Genomic DNA, 20,542 nt, shown 5'->3' on the forward strand with positions numbered 1-20,542 from the left:
TAATAGGAATGCTTGAGACGTTGCCGATGCTTTTCGTCGTGTTTCTTACTAGCTAAATGACTTGCATCGCATGATGCAAAAACAGAACATTAACTTACTTTTTACCTGTTAACTTGCAGTGTTTCAGGCTTAATGAATCTGTCCACGTTTTGTTTTACTCGATAAAAATGTATTGATTGGTGTGTAACTAAATAAGACATTTATATTTAAGCCTAAAACAGATCTGGAAGTCGTCTTCAAACAATATTCTTACAGGAGGATCGTTTGTAGATTTCAGGGGATACCATTTGACGGTGTTATTACAGGAATGGTTTAGCCCAACTATTTGAAATTGATGACGACTGCACACAAATAATAGTTTATCTTAATATTTTCTAATAAAATATCACCACAGCAAGTCTGATGTTCCATTTTTATTTAGTTTTATTCCACACAGAAAGCTAAACTTTTATTCCATACTACACAATAAAATAAAATGTCAACAAGTGTCCATTAAATCAAATGTAAGTGTTAATTTAAAGGCAACGAGTGGCAGATATTTAAATATTATTTATCCATTAGATGTTTCTCATGACATAAAATCAACATCAAGAAAGACACCTTAGAGCCAGAAAATTCCATAACACATCATGCACCAACACATTCTCAGGTGTGATCTACAGCTTTCACTGAGACCTCTAATGGCTCAATCCTCAGACACTGATTACAGCCAACCCAGAAATAGGGGAAGACCCTCTCAGAAAAGGTGTGTTTGAAAGTGTAGATCTGCGTGTTGTCAGCTGGGTCAGAGAAGCACTCTCCCCTTCTCCCAGTCTAGCTGCACTCTGATCCTCCGAGGGCTCTTCTTCAGATTGAGTCGCGTCAGGGGTGAGGTCCCTGTGTAACAGTATAACTTTAAACCGTCCCCTCGCCCCGACACGGGCGCGAACCAGGGACCCTCTGCACACATCAACGACGGTCGCCCACGAAGCATCGTTACCCATCGCTCCACAAAGGCCACGGCTCTTGCAAAGCAAGGGGCAACACTACTTAAGTCTCAGAGCAAGTGACGTAACTGATTGAAATGCTACTAGCGCGCACCCGCTAACTAGCTAGCCATTTCACATCCGTTACACTCACCCCCCTTTCAACCTCCTCCTTTTCCGCAGCAACCAGTGATCCGGGTCACGGCACCAATGTAAACAGTATAACTTTATACCGTCCCCTCGCCCCGACACGGGCGCGAACCAGGGACCCTCTGCACACATCAACAACGGTCGCCCACGAAGCATCGTTACCCATCGCTCCACGAAGGCCACGGCTCTTGCAAAGCAAGGGGCAACACTACTTAAGTCTCAGAGCAAGTGACGTAACTGATTGAAATGCTACTAGCGCGCACCCGCTAACTAGCTAGCCATTTCACATCCGTTACACCTGCAAAGTACATCTTGTGGTAAAAGTACACGGACAGGTATTCATTCTTCAGTACGGAGGAGACCTTGTCTTTCCTCTGGATGGACTCTTTGGCTACACCGAGGACCCAGGCGCGGTTATCTCCAACCTCCACGTCCCAGACATGCTTTCCTGAGCTGAAGCCCTCAGAGCCCAGTACGCCTGTGTCAGGGTCAAACCTCTCGGGGTTGTCTGGAAGCTTCTGTTTGTCGTCGCTGTCCCTCACACTGTTGAGGTCTTCAGACAGCAGGAGCCAGGGGGCAGCCGTGTTGGGGTCCAGAGTCACTGGCGCTGAGGAGAAAGTATATCCAGTTACCATGATGTAGTGGTTCTCACCACTGTAATTGCTGTGTCAATACACATTAAGAAGCACTTTAAGTGCTTAAAACGTTAAGGTTTCAGTCTATCATGTAATGAAATAGACTAGTCTTGACACCAAGTAATGTTCAACACTCTGCAGTTAGTACTCAGTACTCACTGTATTTAACAATCCCTTGCATCTTCTCCCACACTTTGTATTGAAGTGAGCCCAGGTACTTAGCCACATCAATGAGTGCTCCAGAGACCATATCTGGGTCCTGCAGTGTGCTGCACGAAGCACTATACAGCCAGAACAAGTAGGAGTTAGTACTCATCATGTAATGGTCTGTAGACAGTGAAACCACCAGGGGGTGTACTCACCTTCTCATTGTCTGCTTGCATTTCTGGAGAAAAAAAAGTATCCTCCTCAGCCATCTCCTCCTCCACAGCTCTGATTGTGTCAGAGAGAAGCCAGGGTTCTGTCCATCTCCCCCATACTCTGCCTCAACATCTCACTCTTACTCTCCTCCTCCTCTTTCAGAGCTGCAAGCCTAGCAGCCTCTTCAGCTTGGAGGAAATGGTGGAGTGTCTCAAAACTCCTCATGAATCCTCTTTGCCACAAACTGGGCCTGGACCTGAAATGAGACCTTTGTTAGGATTGTGTGTTAACATTTGAGAGAGTTTGATTTATTTCATACTATGGCCAACCACCAACAGTACCTGAATATGTGTCACTGTATTTTCATAGTTTTGCTTCATTTTGTCAAAAGCCTCCGTCTTCTCTTGCAAACAAGTAAGCACAGACTTCATCTCCTCCTACAAAGTACATTAAAAAGACAATTGGACTAAGAATAGAGTCAACAAAACATACCCGTTCTTCAAAGGCAAACAGTTGCAGAAATCATAAAACAGATTAGATCAAACTCACAGCATTTTCCCCTTTACCTTCATGTTCACCTCTGAACTCATAAAATGCTAACTAGAGAACTCAATTTATATTTATAGGGCTGCCTATCATAACACCAGATTACCCTTATGTCGCCTATAGCCTCTCCCACCGGGCAGCACTCGTGGTTTTTATGTTTCCTGGAGGTGACAGACCACACAGATGGGCTCCTTGTCCTGCAGACAGAACAGCTTCAGCTTCTCCCCATGCAGAGAGCACAGCTCACCCGGTTCACACAGCACTCCTGTAGGCCCAAGCGCTCCACTCTCCTGGATGTAGGAGTCACACAGGTTCTTCAGGGTGGGGCTGGCCACCGGCTTGTCCACAAACTCCCTTCTACAGAGAGGGCAGTCCCGGGCTGAGCCCTTCCCAGACCAGTACTGCAGCAGGCAGGCTGCACAGAAACTGTGGCTGCACTTGAGGACCACAGGGTCCCTGAAGATGTCACAGCACACAGGGCAACAGAGGTCCTTCTATGGGAAAGAGAATCGAGCAGCCATGCCTTCACACGAAAGTGACTCTTCCTCTGGAAGGGTATGTAGGGCAAAGGGACGCACAGAGCTGCATGCATTAGACAAACACAGAGCGAGCCCTTGTTTTGTGTTCTAGTTAACTAATGGCCTCTAAGGTATAGTATTTACTTTAACTTTACCCAACTAAATATTTGGCCTCAACAACATACTGTCTGAACTTCAAAATGGTCATACTTACTGCCTAGGTCCTAGGACAAATCGATGTTTAGTTTGGGAGTGCTTTAATAGAACAAGTTACATTGACACTCGCCTGATATCCAAGACAAGTCTACAGGAGAAAGCAACCAAACACACGTAACTAGCTCCTTGTTTTATCTGCGACGCCAAGACCTGTTATGACTTCCTTCTTCCTGTTATGGTGTGACACATCCTTATCGGGGTGGAGCCAGGCAGACCATTCTTTAACACTTTACCACCAGTTCCACTTTGTGCTCACATTGGTTTCATTATTTGGTGGTACTAGACTGTTACTCCATTGTTTGTGTTTGTTGTCATTGTTGACTTTGTAAACAACTTATTTATATATATTACATGTAATGTTTCACTAATGAATTGTCAAGCCATGAGCACTACAAATACGTCATATAAATCAACTACTATTTGAATGTTAATGTCATAGCCGTGGGATGTATTTACTCCATTGATATTTACATTTTTGTTGTAGGCCCACTCGTTGACTATAGGCCCATTTTACAGTGTGGCATTGAGCAACAGTGATCTCTACTGTATACCGGTAGTTGGAGATCCCCATCTAGTGGTGCATATTTGCAATGGTAGCAAATTTAAACTTTATTTTCTAACGTGTTAATGAATTAAATGAGCTAAACCCACTTAAATAATTAAGAAGGTACATTCAGTTAAATAGAAAAGCACAACATGAAATGCAATAGAAACTTTTAATATTTATTTAGATAATTGACTGTACTTTACATATTTTACATACTGTAACAACTGTTTTAAACACTTGTACAAGCATTATGAGATAGACAGGTGTTACCATACAGAAGGTATATATGCATTCTATTGGCATCAATTAAATTATACTACTTATACCCATAGTATGCTCTGTGTTGAGGTCTTACAGCTATTTACATGGAGCTGGATTCAACTAAAGTTCACACAATGGGGTCCCTCCAGTTGATACATCAACTAATTAACATGTTAGTAGATATTTGTCCCCACTTATTATAAACTTAGCAACGTGTCTCCACTCATGTTTATATTCTGCCCAACGTTGGGGCTAACTGACAAAAGGCGCAGTGGGACCAATTGATTGGTACTGTAAAAGTATGGGAACACTTTTTCAGTGAATGTATCATTGAAGGTGTACATAGTAGTGCTCTTAGTGGGATCGCAGAATGTCAGCTCCCCCTTGTCACAGTCCAGACGTACTCTGATCACTCGTGGGCTCTCATCCAACTTGATCTGGGTGTCTGGGTTTACACTGTCACGACTCCTCCTCTGTAGTGCAGGGGGCGGTTCCTCCTGCAGGCAGAGGAGGGTCGTTAGTGATTGGAGTCACCTGGGCTCAGGGTATTTATAAACTGTTTCACTAATCACCTCTCTCTCTCTCTCTCTGCTCCTCCAGGTATGATCATGTTTTGTTTGTTCCTTTGTAGTTTTGCATAGTTTTCATTCAGTCATGTTCACACACACATATTCACGCATCCATGCACTTTACATACACCTTACATTATGATACTTCCACACCTCATTCCTTTTTCTTAGTTTAAGTTAATAGTTTTGTTTATAATAAAGAACACTTTGAATTGGCCTATACCTGTTGTTCGGGTCCCCTCATTTTTGTCACAGGCTATGAGCCGGCTTGTGACAACACATACTCTATATTTCCCACGAATATATCTGATGCTCCACAATCTACATTTTGAGTGACTTGTTGCACACAATGGACTCTATGGCTACTCCCAGGGTCCAGTTATCACTTTCTCCTACCTCTACATCACAAAAATGTCTGCCTTTACTGTACCCTTCAGAACCCAACACTCCCCTTTTTAGCCTCTCAGGATTTTCTGGAAGGTTCTGCCTCTCCTCACTGTATGTCACAGTGGTCAGGTCATGAGTCAGTATGAGCCTTGCAGACACTGTTTGGATCCATGGTTACTGAAGCTTAAGGGGAAAGTTCATTGTACTTTAATATTGTACTATAATACTGAAGTGTGTGGGTGTAATGGGAGATAAAACTATTTCAAATAACTATTGAAAAAAATACATTTATTTCCAAATTGTGGCCTTATTTGCTACAGTAAGATATTAAAAAACAACATTTGTGAAAAACTTGGACTTTCTATAGTAAACGATCCGAAGCGTCTTCTTCCAGACCTTGCATTTCAGAGATCCCACATGCTTGGCTATGTCAATGAATGCTCCTGACACTACCTCAGCATCTGCAGTGTCTGTTGCTGTGGATTCGGCTCTATGGGAATAAGTAAACATCAGTGCTGTTGTAAATGGAGTGTAACATGTATGTAGTAGGGATGAAATGGGACTTAATTTACGACATACCTATTAAGTATGGCCTTGTAATTCTACAAAAAGAAGGACATATTTCACTATGTTATATCAGATGACAATGAGATAATTGAGAAAAAACTCACAGAGAAATAACTAATTTACAGTTGTGAAATCATTCACTAGCAATTTCCTGGTTGAGAATTTCAAGGCATAATACGACATTTGACTGCAGACTAGCAGTGTGACACTTGCGTCTTTTGGACGAACATTCGTTTTTGCAGTGAGTTCATGAGCTCATGTTGGGAATTTACATCTTTGTTATTTAAAACGTCTTTACCCTTACCTGAAGGAATGTGATATTGTCAACTTCCATTTCCTTGATCATTTGAATAGTCTCTTATGGTTGAAATCTGCTTGGTCAACGGCTCAGCTCTTTCTCGCATCACTTGACATTTCTGTTGCTCTTCCTTTCTCAGGGCAGCTATCCTGGCTGTCTCTTCCTGTTCCGGGAACTGGTGGAGTTTCTTAAACTCCCCCGTATCTGCTCCTCTACACACTGGACTTGACCATAATAGACAAGATTAAACTTGAACACTGTTCAAATGTTTCTACATTTAAAAACATATTTTTTTAATGACAGATACCTGTATATGCTCTTCCCAGGTTGGATGGTACATCTTGGCTGTGTTCATGTTTACTAATTCCTTCTTCAAAGTGGAACTCACATGTTGGATTTCTCTCAAAAAATAAATAAAGTGATTATTGTAAACCTGGTAAATGTATGTTACACAGACCAGTCTTTTAATCCAGCCAGTCACGATCTACTCAGTCACATAATGTGACTTAAATGACCAGTTCAAATAAAAGCAAAGTGAAAAGATACTTTCACAAACTGACCTTCAAATCAGGCAGAGCCTCCTCAATGGGATAGCAGTCATGGCCTTCACGTTTCTTTGACGTGTGACAGACAACACATCAAAACAGAAGAGTTCCATGTTGCTGGCAATTGTCCTGAGATCCTTTCTCCTTTTCACTCCCTCTCTGCAACGATTCACAGAGACTCTTTAAGGCCAAACTTAAGCTAGGTTCATCAATAGAGCACTCGTTCCTGCATACAGGACACAGCAGATTGTCCATATCCTTCCAGTATTTCTATAGACACTCCTCACAGAAGCTTTGGCTGCATTTGAGGATGACAAGGTTGCTGAATATTTATTTTTTATTGAACCTTTATTTAACTAGGCAAGTCAGTTAAGAACACATTCTTATTTACAATGACGGCCTACCAAAAGGCCTCCTGCGGGGACAGGGGCTGGGATAAATATATATCTATATAGGACAAAACACACATCACAACAAGAGAGACAACACAACAGTACATAAAGAGAGACCTAAGACAACAACATAGCAAGGCAGCAACACAACATGACAACAACATGATAGCAACACATGGTAGCAGCACAAAACATTGTACAAACATTATTGGGCACAGACAACAACATAAAGGGCAAGAAGGTAGAGAGAACAATACATCACGAAAAGCAGCCACAACTGTCAGTAAGAGTTTTATTTATGTCACAACACACGGGACAAAAGAGGTGTTTCTCCAGGAGAGACAAGCTGGCTGCCATTATAATGTATCACTCTGTGTGCTATTCTGTCTTGGTTAAGGCTAGAATCCATCAAGCAGGTTGACTGGGTTGTGGCGCAAGGGGCAGGTTATACTGGTTATAAAGGCATGATACAGACTAAAACTCCACCCACAGTTAAGTTTTCATATTCCAGGAAACTGAACCAGAACTATTACATTTTCCTCTGTGTCCTGGTAGGAACCCAGATGTGTGTAGTGTTCCAACCAACAATAATGAGTGATCTAACACAGCCATGTATTAATAAGTCTTATCTTGTCATAGCAGCTTTTACCCATATCATATAATACATATATATATATATATATATATATAGTAAATATGCAGCTGTCACCTTTCCAATATCTATTAGGAAATACACTGTACAGACTAGAGTGACCTTTTTGTTATTTATCAAACTAGTGATGTGCCTATTAGTACCTGTGTTGTGAGAACAGTACTTTACCACTAAATGTCAGTAAGTGTCCAGACATTGCAAAGAGAAAAGGTTATTACTGTGAAACTAATTGTAAAACTACATTGTAGATCGTTACTTATTGATGGTGAAGACATCGTAGTATTGCTTAATTGTGTATAAGTATACATACATGGTCATACAATGAGATATGCTGCTATTATATGTTACATCATTTCAACTCTAGTCTGAAAATAGTCCTACAGTAAATCCCATTTACTTTTAACCTGTCTTTTCTGCTTTTTTGTATCTTCTGCTTTTCCCCACAACCCCTCCAATATACACACACACATACACAAACACACATTAGGTTGGAGAGGCTGGAGCAGATGGAATCCGCAGTGCAGTGGCCAATGAATAATCCGCAGTGCAGTGGCCAGATTTGCCTCGTGCCCCAGCTCACGTCAAAGTTAACATAGTGTGGGGTCTCTTACAAAGGCGCAGTGGGCTTTTAAGACTTCCTAGACTAAAGTATGGGAACAGCTTTCCAGTAAATGTGTGTTTGAAGGTGTACAGAGTATTGCTCATAGTGGGGTCGGAGAATGTCACCTCCCCCTTGTCACAGTCCAGACATACTCGGATCACTTGTGGACATTCATCTACCTTGATCTCTTTGCGGGATTTCACACCTGCTCTGTATTTCCCATTAATATATCTGATGGTCCACAATCCACTCTCAGGATCCAGTTTTACTAGCTTCTTCCGCTCAATGGACTCTTTGGCTACTCCCAGAGACCAGTTATCGCTGTCTCCTACCTCAACGTCCCAAAAAGGTTTGCCTTTATTGAAGCCCTCAGACCCCAACACTCCTACATGAAACCTCTCAGGATTGTCTGGAAGACTCTGCTTTTCCACACAGCACATCACAGTGGTGAGGTTATCAGTGAGGATGAGCTTTGTGGACACTGTGTTTGGATCCATGGTTACAGGATCTAAGGAGACAGATAAACCATTTCACAGAACTATTGAAATATATATTCTGTTCACAAATGTTGGAGAGTTGGTGAAATGAATTGTGAAATACCCTGGACTTACTGTAGTCAACAATCTTAATCAGACTGTTCCAGACTTTGAACGTCAGACATCCAACATGCTTGGCCATGTCAATGAATGCTCCTGGCCCCATTTCAGCATTTGCAGCAGTATATGGAGGTGTGCAGTCGGCTCTAGGGTAATAATTAAACATTAGTGATTCCATTCAATGGAATGGAAAAGTATGGAGATAAAAGAAAATGGGACTTACCTGATAAGTATGGCTTCGTAGTTCTATAAAAATAACAGGGGAAAATGACACCGTTATAGTATGAGGTGGCTGTGAAATAAAAGGCCATAAACCTGTCAATCATTGCAAATATGCTTATCTGCCTCATAGCTTACAGGTGTGTTCATCGACAGTTGTGAAACAATTGTATTCACCAACAATTTACAGACATTAAGTAATACTGGCACACATACCTGCAGGAATGTGATATCATCAGTCTCCATGTCATTTTTGATAACTCCAATAGTTTCAGAAAGAATTGAGATATTCTTGGTCAACTTCTCCATTCTTTCTCTCATCACTTCATATTTCAGCTGTTGTTCCTTTTTCAGAGCAGCTATCCTGGCAGCCTCTTCTTCTTCTAGGAACTGGTAAAATGTCTTAAACACCCCCCTTATCTGCTCCTCTCCAAGTTGGCCCTGGACCTACCATAGACAAGAAGGAAACTTAAAAGGATAGTTCACCCAAATTACACATTTACATATTGGTTTCTTTACCCTGTAAGCAGTCTATGGACAAAGTATGACAGCAATCCATGCTTTGTTTTAGTTTCTCTGCCACTGTTTCCACATGCTAACATTTCATAATTTGTGGAATAAATCCCATTCAAATCATGGGACCGATATTATAATTTTTGGCGCATCATCTTCAAAACATCTATAACTGACTTTGTTGAGCTTCAAAATTGTCACGACTTCTACCGAAGTCGTTGCCTCTCCTTGTCCGGGCGGTGTTCGGCGGTCGACTTCACCGGCCTTCTAGCCATCATCGATCCACTTTTCATTTTCCATTGGTTTTGTCTTGTCTTCCCACACACCTGTTGTCAATCCCATTCATTACCTGTTGTGTATTTAACCCTCTGTTTCCCTTCATGTGTTTGTCAGAGATTGTTCTTTGTCAAGTGTTGTGTTTATGTGTATAGGTGTGCGACGGGTCATCGTACCCATATTTGTTTTATGTTTTCCTATGAGTGTTATGGAGCGGGTTACTGGGACTATAATTAAAAAACTCCATTCTACACTCTATTTGACTCTCCTGCGCCTGACTTCCCTGCCACTTATACACGCAACTGTGACAGAATCTCTGACCAGATAATATATGAAGTCAGCAGGAGAGGACACGACGCCCATGGAGGTGGAAAAGCTCGTTATGGAACAAGCGAAGGAGATTGACTGTTTGAGCGCCGTCATGGATCGCATTGTCCAGAATATGGATCGCTGGGAGAGACAGGGAGTTTCTCCAGCGCCTCCACTGCCACAACTGGGATTTACCTTTAACGCGTTTTCCCCACATGAACCTAACAAAATCCGTTTACCCCTACCCACGGGTTACAACGGAGATACTGCTGGCTGCCAGGGTTTCCTCCTTAAACTGAACTTATATCTGGCCACGGTCTCCCCAGTACCATCCGACCGGGAGAAGAGTTCCGCCCTCGTCTCATGCCTCACCGGGAAAGCCCGGGAGTGGGCCAGCGCTGTGTGTAGAGAGGAGAATGCGGCATTGGACCATTTTGAGGAGTTCACCCTTTATTTCAGGAGAGTATTCGACCATCCTCCCGAAGGAAAGACGGCGGGTGAGCTCCTCTATCATCTGAGGCAGGGGACGAGGAGTGCCCAGGAGTTTGCTTTGGAGTTTAGGACCTTGGCTGCCGGCGCTGGATGGAGCGACAGGGCCCTGATCGACCATTACCGTTGTAGCCTACGCGAGGACGTCCGTCGGGAGCTGGCCTGTAGAGACACCACCCTTAACTTCGACCAGCTGGTGGACATGTCCATCAGGCTGGACAACATGCTGGCTACTCGTGGACGTCTAGATCGGGGTCTGGTTGTTCCATCCTCCCGCACCCTCTCTCCCGAACCAATGGAATTGGGAGGGACGGTGCGCCGGGAGACCGGAGGGGGTTCCCGCTCGAGCACCATCTATGGTCACAGAGATCACACTGCTGGTCGGTGCCGGGTTGGTTCCTCTGGGAATAGAGAAGGCAGGCAGGGCACTCTGGCATCACCCCAGGTGAGTAGGCACCATTCTCATCCAGAGCCCTCTGTTGCACTTATGTTTGTCTCTGTCACTTTTCCGGATTTTTCCCTGCAGTCCCAGTATAAGGCGCTAGTAGATTCAGGCGCGGCTGGAAATTTCATTAATAAAAATTTAGCTCATAGTTTAGGGCTCCCTATTGTGTCTGTGGATATGCCTGTTCCTATTCATGCCTTAGATAGTCGACCATTAGGGTCAGGTTTTATCAGGGAGGTCACCGCACCGTTGAATATGATAACGCAGGAGGGTCACAAGGAGAAGATTAGTCTTTTCCTTATTGATTCCCCTGCGTATTCTGTGGTGCTAGGTCTACCCTGGTTAGCGTGTCATAACCCCACTGTTTCTTGGCCACAGAGGGCTCTCACGGGGTGGTCGCGAGAGTGCTCAGGTAGGTGTTTAGGGGTTTCCGTTGGTGCTACTACGGTGGAAAGTCCAGACCAGGTCTCCACCGGACTTTCCACCGTGCACATTCCTCCAGAATATACCGATTTGTTTGGCTCTCGCCTTCTGTAAAAAGAAGGCGACTCAATTACCACCCCATCGACAGGGGGATTGTGCGATAGATCTCCTGGTAGACGCTGCATATCCCAGGAGTCACGTGTATCCCCTGTCGCAAGCGGAGACGGTGGCTATGGATACATATATCTCTGAATCCCTGCGTCAGGGGTTCATTCAGCCATCCATTTCACCCGCTTCTTCGAGTTTCTTTTTTGTGAAGAAGAAGGATGGTGGTTTACGCCTGTGCATTGATTATCGAGGTCTCAATAAAATCACGGTGAAATATAGTTACCCGCTACCTCTGATAAATACAGTTATGGAGTCAATGCGCGGGGCACGCTTCTTCACAAAGTTGGATCTCAGGAGTGTGTATAATCTGGTGCGTATTCGGAAGGGTGATGAGTGGAAGACGGCATTTAGCACCACCTCAGGTCATTATGAGTACCTGGTCATGCCATATGGGTTGATGAATGCTCCATCAGTCTTCCAATCATTTGTAGATGAGATCTTCAGGGACCTGCACGGGCAGGGTGTAGTGGTGTATATAGATGATATTCTGATATACTCCGCTACCCGCGCCGAGCATGTGTCCCTGGTGCGCAGGGTGCTTGGTCGCCTGTTGGAGCATGATCTATATGTCAAGGCTGAGAAATGCTTGTTCTTCCAACAATCCATCTCCTTCCTAGGGCATCGGATTTCCACTTCAGGAGTGGAAATGGAGAGCGACCGCATTACAGCCGTGCGTAATTGGCCGACTCCAACCACGGTAAAGGAGGTGCAGCGTTTTTTGGGGTTTGCCAATTACTACCGGAGATTTATCCGGGGTTTTGGTCAGGTTGCGGCTCCCATTACCTCACTGCTAAAGGGGGGCCCGGTGCGCTTGCAGTGGTCGGCTGAGGCGAACAGGGCTTTTGGACACCTGAAGACTCTGTTTACCTCGGCGCCTGTGTTGGCTCATCCGGATCCCTCTTTGCCATTCATGGTAGAGGTGGACGCATCCGAAGCTGGGATAGGAGCAGTGCTCTCTCAGCGTTCGGGTGTGCCACTGAAGCTTCGCCCCTGTGCTTTTTTTTCGAAGAAGCTCAGCCTGGCGGAGCGAAACTATGATGTGGGGGACCGAGAGCTGTTAGCTGTCGTAGAAGCCTTGAAGGTGTGGAGGCACTGGCTTGAGGGGGCTAAACACCCTTTTCTCATCTGGACTGACCACCGCAATCTGGAGTACATCCGGCAGGCGAAGAGAATGAATCCTCGCCAGGCAAGGTGGGCCATGTTTTTCACTCGTTTTGTGTTTACTCTTACTTACAGACCAGGCTCCCAGAACGTCAAGGCAGACGCATTGTCTCGGCTGTATGACACAGAGGAGCGGTCCATGGATCCCACTCCCATACTCCCAGCTTCGTGTTTGGTGGCGCCAGTAGTGTGGGAGCTGGACGCGGACATTGAGCGGGCGTCACGTGCAGAGCCCTCTCCTCCTGAGTGTCCAGCTGGTCGTCTGTACGTTCCGTCTGCTGTCCGCGACCGATTGATCTATTGGGCTCACACGTCACCCTCCTCTGGTCATCCTGGGATAGGTCGGACGATGCTCTGTCTTTATGGGAGGTACTGGTGGCCCACTTTAGCTAAGGACGTGAGGATTTATGTTTCCTCCTGCTCGGTGTGCGCCCAGTGCAAGGCTCCTAGACACCTGCCTAGAGGTAAGCTTCAACCTTTACCTGTTCCTCAACGGCCGTGGTCGCACCTGTCGGTGGATTTTTTGACTGATCTTCCACCTTCACAGGGTTACACCACGATTTTGGTCGTTGTGGATCGGTTTTCGAAGTCCTGTCGTCTCCTCCCTTTGCCCGGTCTCCCTACGGCCTTACAAACTGCAGAGGCCCTGTTTACACACGTTTTCCGGCACTATGGGGTGCCTGAGGATATAGTGTCTGATCGGGGTCCCCAGTTCACATCAAGGGTCTGGAAGGCGTTCATGGAACGTCTGGGGATCTCGGTTAGTCTTACCTCAGGTTTTCACCCCGAGAGTAATGGGCAGGTGGAGAGAGTTAACCAGGATGTGGGCAGGTTTCTGCGGTCCTATTGCCAGGACCGGCCGGGGGAGTGGGCGAAGTTCGTGCCCTGGGCAGAGATGGCCCAGAACTCGCTACGTCACTCCTCCACTAACCTTACTCCTTTTCAATGTGTATTAGGGTATCAGCCGGTTCTGGCTCCTTGGCATCAGAGTCAGACCGAGGCTCCTGCGGTGGACAATTGGTTTCGGCACGCTGAGGAAACCTGGGAGGCAGCCCACGTCCACCTTCAGCGTGCCATAAGGCGCCAGAAAATTGGCGCAGACCGTCGCCGCAGTGAGGCCCCGGTGTTCGCACCAGGGGACAGGGTCTGGCTCTCGACCCGAAACCTGCCCCTCCGCCTGCTCTGCCGGAAGCTGGGTCCGCGGTTTGTGGGGCCGTTTAAAGTCCTGAGGAGAGTGAAAGAGGTATGTTATAGGTTACAACTGCCCACTAATTACTGTATTAACCCCTCGTTCCATGTGTCTCTCCTCAGGCCGGTGGTGGCTGGCCCGCTCCAGGAAGCTGAAGTGCTTGAAGTTCCTCCCCCTCCTCTAGACATCGAGGGGGTCCCGGCGTACTCTGTTCGATCCATTTTGGATTCGAGACGTCGGGCGAGGGGCCTTCAGTACCTCGTGGACTGGGAGGGGTACGGGCCGGAGGAGAGATGCTGGGTTCCGGTGGAGGACGTTTTAGATCCTTCTATGTTAAAAGAATTCCACCGCCTCCATCCGGATCGCCCTGCACCTCGCCCTCCGGGTCGTCCCCGAGGTCGGTGTCGACGCGCTGCTGGAGCCGCGCGTCAGGGGGGGGGTAATGTCACGACTTCTACCGAAGTCGTTGCCTCTCCTTGTCCGGGCGGTGTTCGGCGGTCGACTTCACCGGCCTTCTAGCCATCATCGATCCACTTTTCATTTTCCATTGGTTTTGTCTTGTCTTCCCACACACCTGTTGTCAATCCCATTCATTACCTGTTGTGTATTTAACCCTCTGTTTCCCTTCATGTGTTTGTCAGAGATTGTTCTTTGTCAAGTGTTGTGTTTATGTGTATAGGTGTGCGACGGGTCATCGTACCCATATTTGTTTTATGTTTTCCTATGAGTGTTATGGAGCGGGTTACTGGGACTATAATTAAAAAACTCCATTCTACACTCTATTTGACTCTCCTGCGCCTGACTTCCCTGCCACTTATACACGCAACTGTGACAAAAATCAATTTGAGATATATTCGGATTGATTTGGACAGGACAAATGCTAATATCAGTCCCATGATTTGAGTGGAATTTGTGCCACAAATGCTAATTCCTTTATAACAGTGCTAAATCAAAACTAAATCTAAATCAAAGCATGGATTGCTGTCATACCTTGTCCATAAACTGCTTACAGGGTAAGGTAACCAATGTGTAATTTTGTAAATTGTGTAAACTATCCCTTTTAACACTGTTCAAGTGTTTATACAGTGCATTTGGAAAGTATACAGACCCCTTTACTTTTTCCACGTTACATTACAGCCTTATTCTAAAATGTATTAAATAATTGTTTTTATAAATGTTTGCAAATGTATTATAAAACAGAAATACCTTATTTACATAAGTTTTCTGACCCTTTGCTATGAGATTCGGAATTACGCCTCAGGTGCATCCTGTTTCCATCCTTGAGATGTTTCTACAACTTGATTGGAGTCCACCTGTGGTCAATTCAATTGATTGGACATGATTTGTGAAGGCACACACCTGTCTATATACGGTACCACAGTTGACAGTGCATGTCAGAGAAAAAACCAAGCCACGAGGTTGAAGGAATTGTCCGTAGAGCTCCGAGACAGGATTGTGTTGAGGCACAGATCTGGGGAAGGATACCAAGACATTTCTGCAGCATTGAAGGTTCCCAAGAACACAGTGCCCTCCATCATTCTTAAATGGAAGAAGTTTGGAACCACCGAGACTCTTCCTAGAGCTGGCTGCCCAGCCAAACTGAGCAATAGGAGGAGAAGGGCCTTGGTCAGGGAGGTGAACAAGAACCCGATGGTCACTCTGACAGAGCTCCAGAGTTCCTCTGTGGAGATGGGAGAACCTTCCAGAAAGAAAACCATCTCTAAAGCAATCCCCCAATCAGGCCATGGCCTGATTATGGTAGAGTGGCCAGACAGAAGCCAGTTAAAGGCACATGATAGCCAGCTTGGAGTTTGCGACAAGGGAACTAAAAGACTCTCAGACCATGAGAAACAGAATTCTCTGCTCTGAGTAAACCAAGATTAAACTCTTTGGCCTGAATGCCAAGCGTCACGTCTAGAGGAAACCTGGCACCGCTCATCACCTGGCCAATACCATCCCTACGGTGAAGCATGGTGGTGGCAGCATCATGCTGTGGGGATGTTTTTCAGCGGCAGGTACTGGGAGACTAGTCAGGATCGAGGGAAAGATGAACGAAGCAAAGTACAGAAAGATCCTTGGTGAAAACCTGCTCCAGAGTGGGACCTCGGACTGGGCTGATGGTTCACCTTCCAACAGGACAACGACCCTAAGCACACAGCCGGAAAATGTCTCTGAATGTCCTTGAGTGAACCAGCCAGAGCCCGGAGTTGAACCCAATCCAACATCTCTGGAGAGACCGGAAAATAGCTGTGCAGCGACGCTCCCCATCCAACCTGACAGAGCATGAGAGGATCTGCAGAGAAGAATGGGAGAAAATCCCCAAATGCAGGTGCGCCAAGCTTGTAGCATCATACCCAAGAAGACTTGAGGCTGTAATCGCTGCCAAAGGTGCTTCAACAAAGTACTGAGTAAAGGGTTTGAGTACTTATGTAAATGTGATATTTCAGTTTAAAATGCTTAATACATTTGCCAACATTTCTAAAAACCTGTTTTTGCTTTGTCATTATGGGGTATTGTGTGTAGATTTATGAGGGAAAAAAACAATTGAATCAATTTTAGAATAAGACTGTAACTTTTTGTAAAAAGTCAAGGGGTCTGAATACTTTCCGAATGGACTGCATCCTTACTAGAAAATATGTATTACTGTGAACTACCATTAAGTGTTCCACACAGTTTTCATCTTCCAGTTTGGCGGCGGTCATTCTTTCCAATTTGTTCTGCAAAGGAGTCTTGATTTCACTCTAGAATGACATAAGAAGTGAAATTTGTCAACCTTGCTAAACATTTATGTAGATGACACAAAACTGAGTCAGTTAGGCGTTCATTGTACAGTACTCAGCTAGTCATGTCTTTATTCAGTCACAGAGGGATCCATTTTTCTTTAAACAAAGGCAAAGTTAACAAATCAAATCACACAATTATCAGTTAAATAAAGGCAAACATGTTTCTAAATCTGTCTCACCTTCAAATCAGGTATAGCCTCCTCAATGGGATAGCAGTCATGGCCTTTATGTTTCTTTGATGTATGACAGACAACACAGATGGGCTGTTTGTCATCAAAACAGAAGAGTTTGAGTTTCTCTCCATGCAGCTGGCAGATATCCTCAGATTCTTTCTCCTTTTCACTTCCTCTCTGGAACGATTCACAGAGACTCTTTAAGGCCAAACTTTGGCTCGGTTCTTCAGAAGAACACACTTTCCTGCATATAGGACACAGGAAAATCTCCAAGTCCTTCCAGTATTTCCGGAGACACTCCTCACAGAAGCTGTGGCTGCATTTGAGGACGACAGGGTTGCTGAATATGTCACAACACACGGGACAAGAGAGGTGTTTCTCCAGGAGAGACAAGCTGGCTGCCATTATAATGTATCACTCAGTGTGTTATTCTCTCTTGGTTAAGGCTAGAATCCATCAAGCAGGTTGACTGAGTTGTGGCTAAAGGGGCAGCTTATACTGGTTATAAAGGCATGATACAGACTAAAACTCCACCCACAGTTAAGTTTTCATATTCCAGGAAATGAAACCAAAACCAGAACTATCACATTTCCCTTTGCATCCAGGTAGAAACTCAGGTGTGCGTAGTGTACCAACCAGAAATAATGAGTAATATAACACACACTAGAGGGATATAAAACAACAATAAAAAAATATGTTAAATCAAACAAGTAAGGACTTTACCACTAGATGTCTAGTCATTACAAAGAGCAATGGTTACTACTGTGAAAAGCATTGCAAAACTACATTGTAGACTGCTGGTGAAGACATGGCAGTATTGCTTAATAGTTTAGAAGTATACATGGTCACCCAATGAGATATGCTTTTATTATATGTAGTGTACTTTCAAATCTAGTCGGAAAATAGTCCATTTACTTTGAACCTGTCTTTCAACACACCAAGGTACATGTCATCCTACTAACAAACAATTCCTCAACTAAATGCTATTGTAGTCTTTCTCTCTCACTCTCTCTCTATTTCTCTCTCTCTGTCCTTCTCTCTCTCTTTCTCTCTCTATGTCTCTCTCTCTCTCTCTAAGATGGAGTGGCAGGCAGGCAGTGTGATGAGTGTGTTGTTCACATGTATATTTCATTGTTATCTTGACCACCTTCCCCATCCATCAGTATATCCTTTAAATGATTGTAATGGTTGGATTTCACAATATGTTGCCTCTTTGAAACATCGATAAGGCATTATGTATTGAAGTGAATTCTTCAATCTGGACTCTAGTGTTTCAGGTCAAAATGATGTCATTTCAAGTGTGCAAGTGTTCAGTTTAGAGTCCGTTTGGGTTTGAATGTCTGTCTCTGTATAGATCTTCTGTATAAACTACTGTGTACTATATTCTCTGTGTAGATTGATATCCTCATCTAGTTGTGAGAACTTGAAATGGCAGTAGATGCAAAAAAAATGATCATCTGTCAATCAACCACGTTTAAGGGAGTTCAATTCGCTTGAACAAGTTGAAAGGACATTGGGAAAACAATATTACATTGATATGGACAGCACAACATGGACAGCACAACAGTTGAATTGGAATTTTATGTATTCATTTTTATTATTGAGAATGGACATACAGAACATACTAACATAATCTACTTCATTATACATAATCTGTTGACTACAAATAACAATGATTCTGTATAAAAAATATGTCTTCTGCTTTTTTCCACAACCCCTCCGATACACACACACACACACACACACACACACACACACATACACACACACACACACACACACACACACACACACACACACACACACACACACACACACACACACACACACACACACACACACACACACACACACACACACAGTGCATTCGGAAAGTATTCAGACCTCTTGACTTTTTCCACATTTTGTTACCTTACAGCCTTATTCTAAAATTAATTAAATTACATTTTTCCTCATCAATTTACACACAATAACCCATAATGACAAAGCAAAAACAGGTTTGTAGAAATGTTATCAAATTTATTTAAAAAAACAGAAATACCTTATTTACATAAGTTTTCAGACCCTTTGCTATGAGACTCGAAATTGAGCTCAGGTGCATCTTGTTTCTATTGATCATCCTTGAGATGTTTCTACAACTTGATTGGAGTCCACCTGTGGTAAATTCAGTTGATTGGACATGATTTGTGAAGGCACAAACCTGTCTATACTGTATAAGGTCCCACGGTTGACAGGTCATATCAGAGCAAAAACTAAGCCATGAGGTCGAAGGAATTGTCCGTAGAGCTCCGAGACAGGATTGTGTCGAGGCACAGATCTGGGGAAGGATACCAACACATTTATGCAGCATTGAAGGTGCCCAAGAACACAGTGTCTTCCATCATTCTTAAATGGAAGAAGTTTGGAACCACCAAGACTCTTCCTAGAGCTGGCAACCCGGGACCAAACTGAGCAATCAGGGAGAAGGGTCTTGGTCAGGGAGGTGATCAAGAACCCAATGGCCACTCTAAAGGAGATCCAGAGTGGGAGTACCATACAGAAGGACAACCATCTCTGCAGCACTCCACCAATCAGTCCATTATGGTAGAGTGGCCAGACGGAAGCCACTCTTCAGTAAAAGGCACATGACAGCCCGCTTGGAGTTTCCCAAAGGGCACCAAAAGGACTCTCAGACTATGAGAAACAAGATTCTCTGGTCTGATGAAACCTAAATGAAACTCTTTGGCCTGAATGCCAAGCGTCACATCTGGAGAAAACCTCTCACCATGTTGGTGGCAGCATCATGCTGTGGGGATGTTTTTCAGCGGCAGGGACTGGGAGACTAGTCAGGTTCGAGGGAAAGATGAACGGAGCATAGTACAGAGAGATCCTTGATGAAAACCTGCTCCAGAGCACTCCGGACCTCAGACTGGGGTGAAGGTTCACCTTCCAACAGGACAACGACCCTAAGCACACAGCCAAGACAACGCAGGAGTGTCTCAATGTCCTTGAGTGGCCCAGCCAGAGCCCAGATATCAGTACGTATCCAGACATTGCAACGAGCAAAACTACATTGAAGCCATGGTAGTATTACTTAAGAGTGTATAAGTATACAGACATGGTCATCCAATTAGATATGCTGTTATTACATGTAACATACTTTTAAATCGAGATAAAAAATTGTCTTAAAGTAAATGCAATTTGCTTAAAATATGTCAGACACCAAGGGTTACTGTCATTTTATTAGCAAGCAATTCCAACAGCCTCAACTAAATATTGTCTCCAGTCTCTGTCTCTGTCTCTCTCTCTAAGGAGAGTGGCAGGTAGGCGGTGCGATGGACGCAAGCTTAGTGATTATTTCACTCATACTGTCCACCATTCTTCCAGTTAGCCAGGCAACTTGGAGCCTTATTGGGGATCCAAGTTGATAGTACAGGGGACAGACTCTTTTCACACAACTTCGATATGAAGTGATTTTCAAAGCAGGTTAGGAGAGCATTTTTGCTAAACTTAACCCTTTTCCTAACCTTAAACCTCAGTCTCCTAACCTGCCACATTAATACTCCCAACCTGCAGTGAAAAATTCACTTCCTGATCGAGGTGGTGAAAA

General features: G+C 44.4%; 1 protein-coding gene and 2 pseudogenes across 1 annotated transcript; all 3 read right to left on the minus strand.

Annotated features, from left to right (window-relative positions):
• Positions 1-400: 400 nt before the first annotated feature.
• On the minus strand, positions 401-3,616 carry LOC129838579 (E3 ubiquitin-protein ligase TRIM35-like; annotated as a pseudogene).
• A 664-nt stretch (positions 3,617-4,280) lies between these two features.
• On the minus strand, positions 4,281-7,638 carry LOC129838582 (nuclear factor 7, brain-like; annotated as a pseudogene).
• LOC129838581 (zinc-binding protein A33-like) lies at positions 7,630-17,412 on the minus strand. Its single transcript, XM_055905657.1, has 6 exons — positions 16,960-17,412; positions 16,652-16,738; positions 9,241-9,471; positions 9,029-9,051; positions 8,821-8,951; positions 7,630-8,717 (listed from the first exon to the last, which is right to left on the minus strand). Exons 1-6 carry the CDS (start codon positions 17,356-17,358, stop codon positions 8,185-8,187), a joined length of 1,404 nt encoding a protein of 467 aa, XP_055761632.1. The 5' UTR covers positions 17,359-17,412; the 3' UTR covers positions 7,630-8,184.
• Positions 17,413-20,542: the final 3,130 nt, after the last annotated feature.

This window comes from Salvelinus fontinalis, chromosome 39 (genome assembly GCF_029448725.1).
Source record: "Salvelinus fontinalis isolate EN_2023a chromosome 39, ASM2944872v1, whole genome shotgun sequence".
NCBI lineage: Eukaryota > Metazoa > Chordata > Actinopteri > Salmoniformes > Salmonidae > Salvelinus > Salvelinus fontinalis.

Excerpts from the sequence above, each read along its gene's own strand:
- LOC129838581 (XM_055905657.1), bottom strand. The coding sequence starts at position 17,358 with ATGGCAGCCAGCTTGTCTCTCCTGGAGAAACACCTCTCTTGTCCCGTG. Across the intron at positions 8,952-9,028 it reads TACGAAGCCATACTTATCAG|AGCCGACTGCACACCTCCAT; the intron begins GTAAGTCCCATT and ends TTATTACCCTAG. Across the intron at positions 8,718-8,820 it reads GATTAAGATTGTTGACTACA|ATCCTGTAACCATGGATCCA; the intron begins GTAAGTCCAGGG and ends CTGTCTCCTTAG.